The sequence below is a fragment of the Argopecten irradians genome, chromosome 2, assembly GCF_041381155.1.
Source record: "Argopecten irradians isolate NY chromosome 2, Ai_NY, whole genome shotgun sequence".
Lineage (NCBI taxonomy): Eukaryota > Metazoa > Mollusca > Bivalvia > Pectinida > Pectinidae > Argopecten > Argopecten irradians.
Window position 1 is genome coordinate 52,025,687 of NC_091135.1, and position 15,895 is coordinate 52,041,581.

The following is a 15,895-nucleotide window of genomic DNA, read 5'->3' on the forward strand; positions in this document are numbered from 1 at the left end:
AGCGATTTATAGGATTTACCTCTATTTCCCCTATTGGGCCCCGCCCCTCCTGCCCCAAGGGTCTGAGCCAAAATTTATACAAGTTCTGTTCCCCTTCCCCCAAGGATGTTTGTGGCCAAATTTGGTTACAATCCATGCAGAACTCTAGGACAATCAGCGATTTATAGGATTTACCTCTATTTCCCCTATTGGGCCCCGCCCCTCCTGCTCCCGGGGGTTCAGAGCCAAAATTTATACAAGTTCTTTCCCCTTCCCCCAAGGATGTTTGTGGCCAAATTTGGTTACAATCCATGCAGAACTCTAGGACAAGTAGCGTTTTATAGGATTTACCTCTATTTCCCCTATTGGGCCCCGTCCCTCCTGCCCCCAGGGGGATCAGAGCCAAATTTTATACAAGTTCTTTCCCCCTTCCCCCACGGATGTTTGTGGCCAAATTTGGTTACAATCCATGCAGAACTCTGGGACAAGTAGCGATTTATAGGATTTACCTCTATTTCCCCTATTGGGCCCCGCCCCTCCTGCCCCCGGGGGGTCAGAGCCAAAATTTATACAAGTTCTGTTCCCCTTCCCCCAAGGATGTTTGTGGCCAAATTTGGTTACAATCCATGCAGAACTCTAGGACAAGTAGCGATTTATAGGATTTACCTCTATTTCCCCTATTGGGCCCCGCCCCTCCTGCCCCCGGGGAGTCAGAGCCAAAATTTATACAAGTTCTGTTCCCCTTCCCCCAAGGATGTTTGTGGCCAAATTTGGTTACAATCCAAGCAGAACTCTAGGACAAGTAGCGATTTATAGGATTTACCTCTATTTCCCCTATTGGGCCCCGCCCCTCCTGCCCCCGGGGGGTCAGAGCCAAAATTTATACAAGTTCTTTCCCCCTTCCCTCAAGGATGTTTGTGGCCAAATTTGGTTACAATCCATGCAGAACTCTAGGACAAGTAGCGATTTATAGGATTTACCTCTATTTCCCCTATTGGGCCCCGCCCCTCCTGCCCCCGGGGGGTCAGAGCCAAAATTTATACAAGTTCTGTTCCCCTTCCCCCAAGGATGTTTGTGGCCAAATTTGGTTACAATCCATGCAGAACTCTAGGACAAGTAGCGATTTATAGGATTTACCTCTATTTCCCCTATTGGGCCCCGCCCCTCCTGCCCCCAGGGGGTCAGAGCCAAAATTTATACAAGTTCTTTCCCCCTTCCCCCAAGGATGTTTGTGGCCAAATTTGGTTACAATCCATGCAGAACTCTAGGACAAGTAGCGATTTATAGGATTTACCTCTATTTCCCCTATTGGGCCCCGCCCCTCCTGCCCCAAGGGTCAGAGCCAAAATTTATACAAGTTCTGTTCCCCTTCCCCCAAGGCTGTTTGTGGCCAAATTTGGTTACAATCCATGCAGAACTCTAGGACAAGTAGCGATTTATAGGATTTACCTCTATTTCCCCTATTGGGCCCCGCCCCTCCTGCCCCCGGGGGGTCAGAGCCAAAATTTATACAAGTTCTGTTCCCCTTCCCCCAAGGATGTTTGTGGCCAAATTTGGTTACAATCCATGCAGAACTCTAGGACAAGTAGCGTTTTATAGGATTTACCTCTATTTCCCCTATTGGGCCCAGCCCCTCCTGCCCCCAGGGGGATCAGAGCCAAAATTTATACAAGTTCTGTTCCCCTTCCCCCAAGGATGTTTGTGGCCAAATTTGGTTACAATCCATGCAGAACTCTAGGACAAGTAGCGATTTATAGGATTTACCTCTATTTCCCCTATTGGGCCCCGCCCCTCCTGCCCCCGGGGGGTCAGAGCCAAAATTTATACAAGTTCTGTTCCCCTTTCCCCCAAGGATGTTTGTGGCCAAATTTGGTTACAATCCATGCAGAACTCTATGACTAGTAGTGATTTAAAGGATTTACCTCTATTTCCCCTATTGGGCCCCGCCCCTCCTGCCCCGGGAGTCAGAGCCAAAATTTATACAAGTTCTGTTCCCCTTCCCCCAAGGATGTTTGTGGCCAAATTTGGTTACAATCCATGCAGAACTCTAGGACAAGTAGCGATTTATAGGATTTACCTCTATTTCCCCTATTGGGCCCCGCCCCTCCTGCCCCCGGGGGGTCAGAGCCAAAATTTATACAAGTTCTTTTCCCCTTCCCCCAAGGATGTTTGTGGCCAAATTTGGTTACAATCCATGCAGAACTCTAGGACAAGTAGCGATTTATAGGATTTACCTCTATTTCCCCTATTGGGCCCCGCCCCTCCTGCCCCCGGGGGGTCAGAGCCAAAATTTATACAAGTTCTGTTCCCCTTCCCCCAAGGATGTTTGTGGCCAAATTTGGTTACAATCCATGCAGAACTCTAGGACAAGTAGCGATTTATAGGATTTACCTCTATTTCCCCTATTGGGCCCCGCCCCTCCTGCCCCCAGGGGGTCAGAGCCAAAATTTATACAAGTTCTTTCCCCCTTCCCCCAAGGATGTTTGTGGCCAAATTTGGTTACAATCCATGCAGAACTCTGGGACAAGTAGCGATTTATAGGATTTACCTCTATTTCCCCTATTGGGCCCCGCCCCTCCTGCCCCAAGGGTCAGAGCCAAAATTTATACAAGTTCTGTTCCCCTTCCCCCAAGGATGTTTGTGGCCAAATTTGGTTACAATCCATGCAGAACTCTAGGACAAGTAGCGATTTATAGGATTTACCTCTATTTCCCCTATTGGGCCCCGCCCCTCCTGCCCCCGGGGGGTCAGAGCCAAAATTTATACAAGTTCTGTTCCCCTTCCCCCAAGGATGTTTGTGGCCAAATTTGGTTACAATCCATGCAGAACTCTAGGACAAGTAGCGATTTATAGGATTTACCTCTATTTCCCCTATTGGGCCCCGCCCCTCCTGCCCCAGGGGGATCAGAGCCAAAATTTATACAAGTTCTTTCCCCCTTCCCCCAAGGATGTTTGTGGCCAAATTTGGTTACAATCCATGCAGAACTCTGGGACAAGTAGCGATTTATAGGATTTACCTCTATTTCCCCTATTGGGCCCCGCCCCTCCTGCCCCCGGGGGGTCAGAGCCAAAATTTATACAAGTTCTGTTCCCCTTCCCCCAAGGATGTTTGTGGCCAAATTTGGTTACAATCCATGCAGAACTCTAGGACAAGTAGCGATTTATAGGATTTACCTCTATTTCCCCTATTGGGCCCCGCCCCTCCTGCCCCCGGGGGGTCAGAGCCAAAATTTATACAAGTTCTGTTCCCCTTCCCCCAAGGATGTTTGTGGCCAAATTTGGTTACAATCCATGCAGAACTCTAGGACAAGTAGCGATTTATAGGATTTACCTCTATTTCCCCTATTGGGCCCCGCCCCTCCTGCCCCCAGGGGGTCAGAGCCAAAATTTATACAAGTTCTTTCCCCCTTCCCCCAAGGATGTTTGTGGCCAAATTTGGTTACAATCCATGCAGAACTCTAGGACAAGTAGCGATTTATAGGATTTACCTCTATTTCCCCTATTGGGCCCCGCCCCTCCTGCCCCCGGGGGGTCAGAGCCAAAATTTATACAAGTTCTGTTCCCCTTCCCCCAAGGCTGTTTGTGGCCAAATTTGGTTACAATCCATGCAGAACTCTAGGACAAGTAGCGATTTATAGGATTTACCTCTATTTCCCCTATTGGGCCCCGCCCCTCCTGCCCCCAGGGGGTCAGAGCCAAAATTTATACAAGTTCTTTCCCCCTTCCCCCAAGGATGTTTGTGGCCAAATTTGGTTACAATCCATGCAGAACTCTGGGACAAGTAGCGATTTATAGGATTTACCTCTATTTCCCCTATTGGGCCCCGCCCCTCCTGCCCCCAGGGGGTCAGAGCCAAAATTTATACAAGTTCTGTTCCCCTTCCCCCAAGGATGTTTGTGGCCAAATTTGGTTACAATCCATGCAGAACTCTAGGACAAGTAGCGATTTATAGGATTTACCTCTATTTCCCCTATTGGGCCCCGCCCCTCCTGCCCCCGGGGGTTCAGAGCCAAAATTTATACAAGTTCTGTTCCCCTTCCCCCAAGGATGTTTGTGGCCAAATTTGGTTACAATCCATGCAGAACTCTAGGACAAGTAGCGATTTATAGGATTTACCTCTATTTCCCCTATTGGGCCCCGCCCCTCCTGCCCCGGGGGGGGGGGGGGTCAGAGCCAAAATTTATACAAGTTCTGTTCCCCTTCCCCCAAGGATGTTTGTGGCCAAATTTGGTTACAATCCATGCAGAACTCTAGGACAAGTAGCGATTTATAGGATTTACCTCTGTTTCCCCTATTGGGCCCCGCCCCTCCTGCCCCCGGGGGGTCAGAGCCAAAATTTATACAAGTTCTGTTCCCCTTCCCCCAAGGATGTTTGTGGCCAAATTTGGTTACAATCCATGCAGAACTCTAGGACAAGTAGCGATTTATAGGATTTACCTCTATTTCCCCTATTGGGGGCCCCGCCCCTCCTGCCCCCAGGGGGTCAGAGCCAAAATTTATACAAGTTCTTTCCCCCTTCCCCCAAGGATGTTTGTGGCCAAATTTGGTTACAATCCATGCAGAACTCTAGGACAAGTAGCGATTTATAGGATTTACCTCTATTTCCCCTATTGGGCCCCGCCCCTCCTGCCCCCGGGGGGTCAGAGCCAAAATTTATACAAGTTCTGTTCCCCTTCCCCCAAGGATGTTTGTGGCCAAATTTGGTTACAATCCATGCAGAACTCTAGGACAAGTAGCGATTTATAGGATTTACCTCTATTTCCCCTATTGGGCCCCGCCCCTCCTGCCCCCGGGGGGTCAGAGCCAAAATTTATACAAGTTCTGTTCCCCTTCCCCCAAGGATGTTTGTGGCCAAATTTGGTTACAATCCATGCAGAACTCAAGGACAAGTAGCGTTTTATAGGATTTACCTCTATTTCCCCTATTGGGCCCCGTCCCTCCTGCCCCCAGGGGGATCAGAGCCAAATTTTATACAAGTTCTTTCCCCCTTCCCCCAAGGATGTTTGTGGCCAAATTTGGTTACAATCCATGCAGAACTCTGGGACAAGTAGCGATTTATAGGATTTACCTCTATTTCCCCTATTGGGCCCCGCCCCTCCTGCCCCCGGGGGGTCAGAGCCAAAATTTATACAAGTTCTGTTCCCCTTGCCCCAAGGCTGTTTGTGGCCAAATTTGGTTACAATCCATGCAGAACTCTAGGACAAGTAGCGATTTATAGGATTTACCTCTATTTCCCCTATTGGGCCCCGCCCCTCCTGCCCCCGGGGGTCAGAGCCAAAATTTATACAAGTTCTGTTCCCCTTCCCCGAGGGATGTTTGTGGCCAAATTTGGTTACAATCCATGCAGAACTCTAGGACAAGTAGCGATTTATAGGATTTACCTCTATTTCCCCTATTGGGCCCCGCCCCTCCTGCCCCGGGGGGGTCAGAGCCAAAATTTATACAAGTTCTTTCCCCCTTCCCCCAAGGATGTTTGTGGCCAAATTTGGTTACAATCCATGCAGAACTCTAGGACAAGTAGCGATTTATAGGATTTACCTCTATTTCCCCTATTGGGCCCCGCCCCTCCTGCCCCCGGGGGGTCAGAGCCAAAATTTATACAAGTTCTGTTCCCCTTCCCCCAAGGATGTTTGTGGCCAAATTTGGTTACAATCCATGCAGAACTCTAGGACAAGTAGCGATTTATAGGATTTACCTCTATTTCCCCTATTGGGCCCCGCCCCTCCTGCCCCCGGGGGGTCAGAGCCAAAATTTATATATATACAAGTTCTGTTCCCCTTCCCCCGAGGATGTTTGTGGCCAAATTTGGTTACAATCCATGCAGAACTCTAGGACAAGTAGCGATTTATAGAATTTACCTTTATTTTCCCTATTGGGCTGCGCCCCTCCTGCCCCCGGGGGGTCAGAGCCAAAATTTATACAAGTTCTGTTCCCCTTCCCCCAAGGATGTTTGTGGCCAAATTTGATTACAATCCATGCAGAACTCTATGACTAGTAGCGATTTAAAGGAAATGTTGAACGGACGGACGACGGACGCCGCGCCATGACATAAGCTCACCGGCCCTTAGGGCAAGGTGAGCTAAAAATAAAATAGGGACTGAAAACAAGAGCCAGTAATCGCGGAGTGGTCGTAATTTTGTGGTAGTCGTAAGGTGAGGTTTTATTATATATCTTGTTTACACTAATTGATGTTCCATGAGTTACTATCACAGTTGTTATGTCCATCTTTGAACTATGTTATAGTGAAACTGAAGGCTCCGTGTATGACAACAGATGAGGTAGGTAGTTTAGTCCTTTGTTGATCATGATAAGAATCAAATAAATCATCACAGTCTCTGTAATCTTCAAAGGTAGGACTGTGATTGGTCAGTTTTTCTCCGAAATGCCTTCAGTTTTGCTGCCATTGTCCAATGGTGTCGCGATAGTGATAATAATCTCTGAAGTATTGAGGATGGTTAACTTGTGCCTTTTGATATGTGGCAGCCTGGCATTGTATATCAAATGGAAGGATTTATGTCATGTATTGGAATGTTTTAAGCCGATGGTCCATCTTCTGTACATTGTATAATGTCTTTCACTTCATCCCCATTTTTGAAGGAGAACAAGAAAAAAGTGATTAAAATCATAAAATTTATTGGACAATTAATATCACAGATAGCACCATAAATACTGTCATATCAGCTATATATTCTAAAACATGAACCATGTGATACATCAGGTTAAAGTCTTAATGATTTGAACTTTGACCTTCATTTAATGGTCTGAATGGGTTATGCTATATGGCTGATAAGACAATATACAGGTGTCGTGTAAAAAGTAGATTCAGTATGACGAATCATTAACAGGTTAATATGAAGCACAAATCTTCAAAACAGAATTTCATATTAAGAAAAAAATATCATTGCATGTTGACTCAATATCTGGAGTTGAAAAACAGGAATGCTGTCTTGATTCTTGAAGGGTAAAGCTAGGCAAGAAGTCAAACTATTCTGATATTTGTAGCGTTTAAATTGTCAAAGTTTTGAATTTTTTCATATACACCTCTTCTGGATCTGTGTCCTGATGATTGAAAGTGTCTTTTCCGATAATCCAAAGTTGCTGCATTCCTGGCAATAAAAAATATACATTGTATATGCAATACATTTGTATTAAAATGAAAATGTATCGCAACATAAGAAATTTTCAAGTGCAATAATCCCATATTATTATCAGTTTTGAAAATATTATTTTTTAATTGCATCATCATCATCATCATCATCATCATTTCTTTTATTCCTCAAAACTGAGATGCAAAGATTAAATACAAGGTAATATATATACATTTGAAGCTACAGCAATTAATACATTTACAATTGCATATCTACATTATGAGGATTATTGTACTAGTTATCAGGTTTTATCAAGATAATATTATAATTTACTGGTAATATACATATATATGTTCTTGATGTATGGTATCAAGTTGACTACTATAGCATAGAGACTCGATCATGATGTTAATTCATAACACAAGAATAATTTCAAATAATCATCAATAGAAAGACAGTATAACAAATATATAACATGAATAGTTAGACTTTAACTTGAATATGACATTAGTTTAAGTAGAGGCTCTAAAAATCGAGAATCTTCAACAAGAGTTAGGAAAATGTCTGTGAAATCAAACTGAATGGGTTCTATATAATTATATAGTAATATAAAAGAAAAACTTCTAAATATTTATTATTAATCTTCCCAGTCATGAGTAACATGATTTAAATAGGCAGATAGTGGGGATATAAAGCATCAAATTCATTTTTCAATAGGATACAATGGCATAGAAAGCGTGTTCTTAACACTTGGAGTTCATGTAGTTGTTCCTGCGGAATATCCAGGTGTTCATATATCTGAGGCCTCCTACCTACTTATATGTGTAACATCTGATCATCATTTAAGTTTCAGAAGTATGTAGCGAGTTTATGATAAGTTTCCTGTAAAATACTTAAGTAGGTATCTCTGAATATTTGAGTGGCTGAACATTGCATTGCAGCCACTCAAATATTCAGAGATACCTACTTTAGTAAAGATTTCTTTTTTCCTCTTTTTGATATTTTGTCTGACTTTTGTTTTTTTTTTTAATTGGGGAGAATCTATCAGTAACTAACTGCTGATACATGTATATGATAAATGAATTCAGTTCTTGTTAAAATAGGTATTTTGTTTGTTACAAGACACCCAATCAGATTAATTGTAAATCATTACCTGATCAAACTGCTCCATAGAACCATAGCCTCCCAGATAACCGTTGAGCCTAGCAGCCACATGAGATGTTATGATGGCTTTATCAGAAAGATTCAGTTTGTCTAAAACCTGGTAGTGTTGTCTGAGGATGTACTTCTGGTGATAGCTACAATTTAAAAATAGGAAAAGGCTTTAGATCATCTGTTTGTAAATGTATTTGTCTGTTTGTTGTTCGATTTTTAACACTAACTCTACAACATATCAACACATGCAAACCTTTACTTCAATATATTTACATACCATGTCATTTACACAAAGTAACTTGCTATGAGTCTCAACTATATCAAACTAAGCAGACAACTACAATACACTACATACCTATAAAGAACATTTTAGTGTAGGGGAGACAGTGATAAATGTTATCAACCATAAAATGTTAAGGTACCGTTTATAAATAATGAACTTAATTTTCTAATTATACAAAATAATTAGAAAATTGATTTGTTTCGTCTCCTATTTGGTATGAAAGGAAAGTGTTAAGCGTAATTCTCATTACTTATAATCTGTAATGAATGTTACATTGACACTTACTTCTCAGCATTGTAAAAAACACTAGCAGGAAGGATTTTGGTAGCTATTGGCCTTGAGGATTCCTTTTGAAGTTTTTGCATAGATTCCTCTGCCATCATCTTTTGCTTTGTGCCATGATAAAAGATAGCCGACATGTATTGATTGTTGTTTCGAGTATAAGGACAGTGATACTTCCAGAACATGTCCAGTAGCTCACCATAGCTGACCTTTTCTGGGTCAAAGTTCAAGGCCACAGTCTCAGTGTGATCACCTCTGAAAAATGCCATAATTTGACAACATCTTCACATCATTTTCATTTTACGATAAATAAAGGATCTTTCAGATATTTAGAAATTTATTGATATGTTCAAGCCTTATAAAATCATTTAAACATTTTTCAAGTTTCATTTTCATGTTTCATGTTTCATATCCACAAGTATTAGATTTTAGATGTATATATGTAACAAGAGATCCCAGAGGGATCTTGGCGCCCACCAAAGAATGATCTATGTCTGACAATGGAAAGAGGGATCTTTTCCCTGCTTTTCAAACTTTTTCAAACACACTACATATAAAATTTGAGACAGATCCCTATAGTACTTTCTAAGAAATAGTGGTAACAAACTTCAACAATGAAATCTAAGATGGCGGCCGGTTTGCCATCTTGTTTACCGATCAGTCCCGAAAGGCATTATAGATCAGTCCTTAAATGTACTATGCACAACTAGGGTACAAGGGGAAACTATGCATGGAATTTGAGAAAGATCCCTTCAGTAGTTTCTGAGAAATAGCGATAACAGACTTTAACTATCAAAATCCAAGATGGCCGTAAGTCGGTCATCTTGTTTACCGATCGGTCCCAAAATGCTATATGCACAACTAGGGTCCTAGGGGAACCTATATATGAAATTTGAGAAAGATCCCTTCAGTACTTTTTGAGAAATAGCGGTAACAAACTTTAACTTTCAAAAATCCATCTTGTTCAGATGGTCCAGCACAACTGTCCTAGGGGCCATATTGAAATTTGAGAAGATCCTTCGATACTTTTGAGAATAGCGGTAACAAACCAAAAATGCAGCCTGTCGGCATCTTGTTCACGATCGTCCAAAATGCAACATGCACAACTAGGGCCCTAGGGGACCCTATATATGAAATTTGAGAAAGATCCCTTCAGTACTTTTTGAGAAATTGCGGTAACAAACTTTAACTATCAAAATCAAAGATGGCCGCCTGTCGGCCATCTTGTTCATCGATCGGTTCCAAAATGTAATATGCACAACTAGGGTCCTAGGGGAACCTGTATATGAAATTTGAGAAAGATCCCTTCAGCACTTTTTGAGAAATAGCGGTAACAAACTTTAACTATCAAAATCCAAGATGGCCGTCTGTCGGCCATCTTGTTGACCGATCGGTCCCAAAATGCAATATGCACAACTAGGGTCCTAGGGGAACCGACATGAAATTTGAGAAAGATCCCTTCAGTACTTTCTGAAAAATAGCGGTAACAAGAATTGTTAACGGACGGACGGACGGACGGACGGACGACGGACGCCGCGCCATGACATAAGCTCACCGGCCCTTCGGGCCAGGTGAGCTAATAACTTACATATTACGGTAGGTTGCATCCTTTGTTGATCCACCTGTGAATCCAACGCGGGTTTTAACCACACCAGGGACACACCCAAACTGGGCCTCGGGGAACCAGAATCAGCTCATGGCAAATCTGGCCTCCTCAAGTCTATCTCCATTGACAGCCTCAGACATTCCCTACAAATCAAATGTTGTATAATGATGATCGTACTATAACAATGCTATCTTAGAAAGTAAGCTATGTACAAAGGATTACACATATAATTCAGGTAGTTGTTTCAGGAACATTCATATTTAATTGGAAGTACTGGTAGTTAAAGATGCTCCACCGCCGACAGAGCATAAATGATATTCATCATTTAAACGATAATTGGTGTTTAATCATGTATATATATATGTCTAATTAACACAAACAATAATATAAAATAATTTAGTTTGCCTTTGGTGCAAATGCAATCAACACTTCATTACATATAGGATACAGTGCCACAGATTTTTTTCGGGGTGCAAATAATTATCTTTTATAATTTAAATTTAAGTAAAATTAGAACTTCAAACTTTTCAATAGTGGCATTGTTGTAAAGTAAGTAACTTTTGTAACTGAAGAAAAATACCAAATCGTCTGTTCTATTTTTTGATAGTGAAAAAATACCATTTGTCAGCGGTGGAGCATCTTTAATCAATTTAGGAAGTTGCTATGTATCCTGATGTCATTTATGAATCATGACCTTTAATACAACCTTCCTTCCTGCTGTCTATTTGTTACTTCATACACACAGATTTTCTTCAACACCATCTAGTATAAATACATGTACATGTAGTACGGCTGCAACGATACACCAGTACTCCAATACGATATGTATCAAAATACATACCCCTAGTTTCGATTATTTTCGATACAATACAATTGTTTTCTGTCATCTTGCATTTCCAACAGTTCTTTTAAAATGTACAACTAATGCATTTATGCATTAATAAACCATACTTAAAAGAGACAAGTTAAAAAGGTGAGCATTTCAAATTACAGAAAAAAAAGAACAAGAGGCCCAGAGGGCCTGTATCGCTCACCTGGTTTGTAATGCCAAGTAATTTTCTGAAGGAATTTTAATATTAATCTCTAAATCCCCTATTGGGCCCCACCTCTCCCGCCCCCAGGGGGTCAGAGCCAAAATTTATACAAGTTCTGTTCCCCTTCCCCCAAGGATGTTTATGGCCAAATTTGGTCACAATCCAAGCAAAACTCTAGGACAAGAAGTGATTTATAGGATTTACCTCTTTTTCCCCTATTGGGCCCCACCCGTCCTGTCCTCAGGGGGCCAGAGCCAAAATTTACAAGTTCTGTTCCCCATCCCCCAAGGATGTTTGTGGCCAAATTCGGTTACAAACCATGCAGAACTCTATGACTAGTAGCGATTTAAAGGATTTACCTCTATTTCCCCTATTGGGCCCCGCCCCTCCTGCCCCCGGGGAACCAGAGCAAAATTTATACAAGTTCTGTTCCCCTTCCCCAAAGGAAGTTTGTGGCCAAATTTGGTTACATTCCATTCAGAACTCTATGACTAGTAGCGATTTAAAGGATTTACCTCTATTTCCCCTATTGGGCCCCGCCCCCTCCTGCCCCCGGGGGACCAAAGCCAAAATTTATACAAGTTCTGTTCCCCTTACCCCAAGGATGTTTGTGGCCAAATTTGGTTACATTCCATTCAGAACTCTATGACTAGTAGCGATTTAAAGGATTAACCTCTATTACCCCTATTGGGCCCCGCCCCTCCTGCCCCTGGGGGATTAGAGCCAAAATTTATACAAGTTCTGTTCCCCTTCCCCCAAGGATCGATGTTTGTGGCAAAATTTGGTTACAATCCATGCAGAACTCTAGGACAAGTACCGATTTATAGGATTTACCTATAATTCCCCTATTGGGCCCCGCCCCTCCTGCCCCCCGAGACCAGTGCCAAAATTTATACAAACTCAGTTCTTATTCTCCCAAGGATATTTCTGGCAAAATTTGGTTACATTCCATGCAGAACTCTATGACTAGTAGCGATTTTAAGGATTTACCTCTATTTCCCCTATTGGGCCCCACCCCTCCAGCCCCCGGGGGGCCAGAGCCAAAATTTATACAATTTCTGTTCCCCTTCCCCCAAGGGTGTTTGTGGTCAAATTTGGTTACAATCCATGTAGAACTCTATGACAAGTATCGATTTAAAGGATTTACCTATTTCCCCTATAGGGCCCCACCCCTCCTGCCCACGGGGGGTCAGAGCCCAAATTTATACAAGTTCTGTTCCCCTTCCCCCAAGGATGTTTGTGGTCAAATTTGGTTACATTCCATTCAGAACTCTATGACTAGTAGCGATTTAAAGGATTTACCTCTATTTCCCCTATTGGGCCCCGCCCCTCCTGCCCCCGGGGGGTCAGAGCCAAAATTTACACAAGTTCTGTTCCCCTTCCCCCAAGGATGTTTGTGGCCAAATTTGGTTACAATCCATGCAGAACTCTAGGACAAGTACCGATTTATAGGATTTACCTATAATTCCCCTATTGGGCCCCGCCCCTCCTGCTCCCGAGGGACCAGAGCCAAAATTTATACATGTTTTGTTCCCCTTCCCCAAAAGGATGTTTGTGGCCAAATTTGGTTACATTCCATTCAGAGCTCTATGACAAGAAGCGATTTAAAGGATTTACCTCTATTACCCCTATTGGGCCCCGCCCCTCCTGCCCCCGGGGGATCAGAGCCAAAATTTTATACAAGTTCTGTTCCCCTTCCCCCAAGGATGTTTGTGGCCAAATTTAGTTACATTCCATTCAGAACTCTACGACAAGTAGCGATTTAAAGGATTTACCTCTATTTCCCCTATTGGGCCCCGCCCCTCCTGCCCCTGGGGGATCAGAGCCAAAATTTATACAAGTTCTGTTCCCCTTCCCCCAAGGATGTTTGTGGCCAAATTTGGTTACATTCCATTCAGAACTCTATGACTAGTAGCGATTTAAAGGATTTACCTCTATTTCCCCTATTGGGCCCCGCCCCTCCTGCCCCCTGGGGACCAGAGCCAAAATTTATACAAGTTCTGTTCCTTTTCCCCCAAGGATGTTTATGGCCAAATTTGGTTACATTCCATTCAGAACTCTATGACTAGTAGCGATTTAAAGGATTTACCTCTATTTCCCCTATTGGGCCCCGCCCCTCCTGCCCCCAGGGGAACCAGAGTCAAAATTTATACAAGTTCTGTTCCCCTTCCCTGAAGGATGCTTGTGGCCAAATTTGGTTACATTCCATTCAGAACTCTATGACTTGTAGCGATTTAAAGGATTTACCTCTATTACCCCTATTGGGCCCCGCCCCTCCTGCCCCTGGGGGACCAGAGCCAAAATTTATACAAGTTCTGTTCCCCCTCCCCCAAGGATGTTTGTGGTCAAATTTGGTTACAATCCATGCAGAACTCTAGGACAAGTAGCGATTTATAGGATTTACCTCTATTTCCCCTATTGGGCCCCGCCATTCCTGCCCTGGTGGGGACAGAGCCAAAATTTATACAAGTTCTGTTTCCCCTCCCAAAGGATGTTTGTGGCCAAATTTGGTTACAATCCATGCAGAACTCTATGACTAGTAGCGATTTAAAGGAAATGTTGACGGACGGACGGACGACGGACGGAAGGACGGGCCAGGTGAGCTAAAAATACTGAATGCGTCAACTACAGCACCATGACAAAAGTATTCAAGATTTTTTAAAATGGCGGCTCCGGCGCTGTGAGCTTCGGGCGATTAAAGGGGTATAACTCGTACAGAAATGTATTTTTTTGGCTAATTTTTTTATATGACATCGCAGATGATGTAACTGACGTCATTTGTCAAAGACAGATGTCAGCTTACTAAAATACCAACGTAAACAAAGCCACGTAAAGATGGGGAGGAAATCGGCGGAAGTTTCGTCTGATATGAAAAAAGTTATAATAGAAATGAAGTCATACGGACATAAAACTTCAGAGTTGGTGAAGGCAACAGGAATACCAGAATCTACGATTAGATCCATATGGAAAAGGTATTTGGAAAGTGGAACTCTGGAAAACAAAGCAAGAACAGGTAGGCCGTCCAAGTTGTCAACAAGAGACAAAACATGGCTTTTTCGTTACACAAAAACAAACAGAGGCAAAGTATTGACGGAAATAACTAATGAATTAAATGAAAGATTGGATATACAAAATACAGTAAATAGTCGAACTGTTCAAAGATTTCTTCATAAAAAGGATTTGAAGCGCAGAGTTGTCAGAAAAAAGATGGCTGTTTCGGAAGTAAATCGTAAAAAAACGTTTAAGCTGGTGTTTAGAAAAAAGACGACTTAGTGTGGAACAATATTGGAAAACTACAATATTTTCTGATGAAAGTCAGGTTGTAATAGGTGATAATCACCGTGTATATGTGTGGAGAACAGCCCGTGAATCTTTTCTACCAGAGTGCATGTGCCCTCCCCGTCAGCGCCGGATATCTGTTATGGTGTGGGGATGCATCACATATTATGGTGTAGGAACTCTTTGTAAAGTTGACGGAAATATAAATGCCCAGAAATACATAAATATACTAGATGATAATCTTTGGCCTGTTATCGCTCAGCATTTCGCCGACAAAATATATAGATTCCAAGACGACAATGCCACCGTACATCGGGCACATGTTACAAACGAATTTAAGCTGCAAAATAATATATCAACCATTATATGGCCTGCACAATCACCAGACATTAATATTATTGAAAATTTGTGGCTTAGAATCAAAAGGACTTTGCAAAACAACGCCCGGAACATCGGATCTGCAGACCAGCTGTTTCTAGCGATTTCCGATATATGGGTTTCATTCACTCTGCAATACGTTAGATCTTCATATAATTCAATACCTCGCCGTTTGTTGGCAGTTGTCAAGTCCAAAGGTCACCTCACAAAATACTAGGTAAGTGCAATTATTTTAATGTTGTTTATATAACGTTTTCCGTCAGCGATGCTTAATGAAATGACGTCCGCCATCTTGGAAAATCGCGAATACTTTTGTCATGGCGCTGTACATCGATTATTTCATGGATTAAATTTGAAAATAAACATATTTAGGATAGTACAGTTATTGTAGCTCTAAAAAGTTAGGTTATACAAGGACGACATACACTGTGACTGTTTACGTAACCAAAATTTACAACCAACAAAACAGATCTAAATATTGAGGCAATTGTTGGGAAAATAATATCATACTTTAAAAATGAGCTGACATTAGCAGTTTATGTGACACATTTGTTACATAAAAAACGAATTCATACCTTAGATGTCGACAACCTCGATATAATTCTGTCTCTTAACCGACACACAACACGAAAATTATGAAACAGCATATCACATGATATGAGACTTGTGTGATTGTCGTCAATGGTAGGAAGATATCTGATAATCAATAAAAAAAATTTTTTTTAAGACAAAACATGTTTCGGATATAAAATATTGAATATCAATTTTATCCTTATCGAAGTATTCTTTTTAAAAAGCTTATTGGAATAAA

General features: G+C 42.3%; 1 protein-coding gene across 1 annotated transcript; it reads right to left on the minus strand.

Annotated features, from left to right (window-relative positions):
- Window positions 1–6,595: 6,595 nt before the first annotated feature.
- Window positions 6,596–15,780, minus strand: LOC138315882 (peptide methionine sulfoxide reductase-like). The gene is made up of 5 exons (XM_069257197.1): window positions 15,660–15,780; window positions 10,376–10,536; window positions 8,791–9,042; window positions 8,221–8,365; window positions 6,596–7,085 (listed from the first exon to the last, which is right to left on the minus strand). The coding sequence occupies exons 3-5, from the start codon at window positions 8,970–8,972 to the stop codon at window positions 7,011–7,013; spliced, it is 402 nt and encodes a 133-aa protein (XP_069113298.1). The 5' UTR covers window positions 8,973–9,042; window positions 10,376–10,536; window positions 15,660–15,780; the 3' UTR covers window positions 6,596–7,010.
- Between the last annotated feature and the right edge of the window lie 115 nt (window positions 15,781–15,895).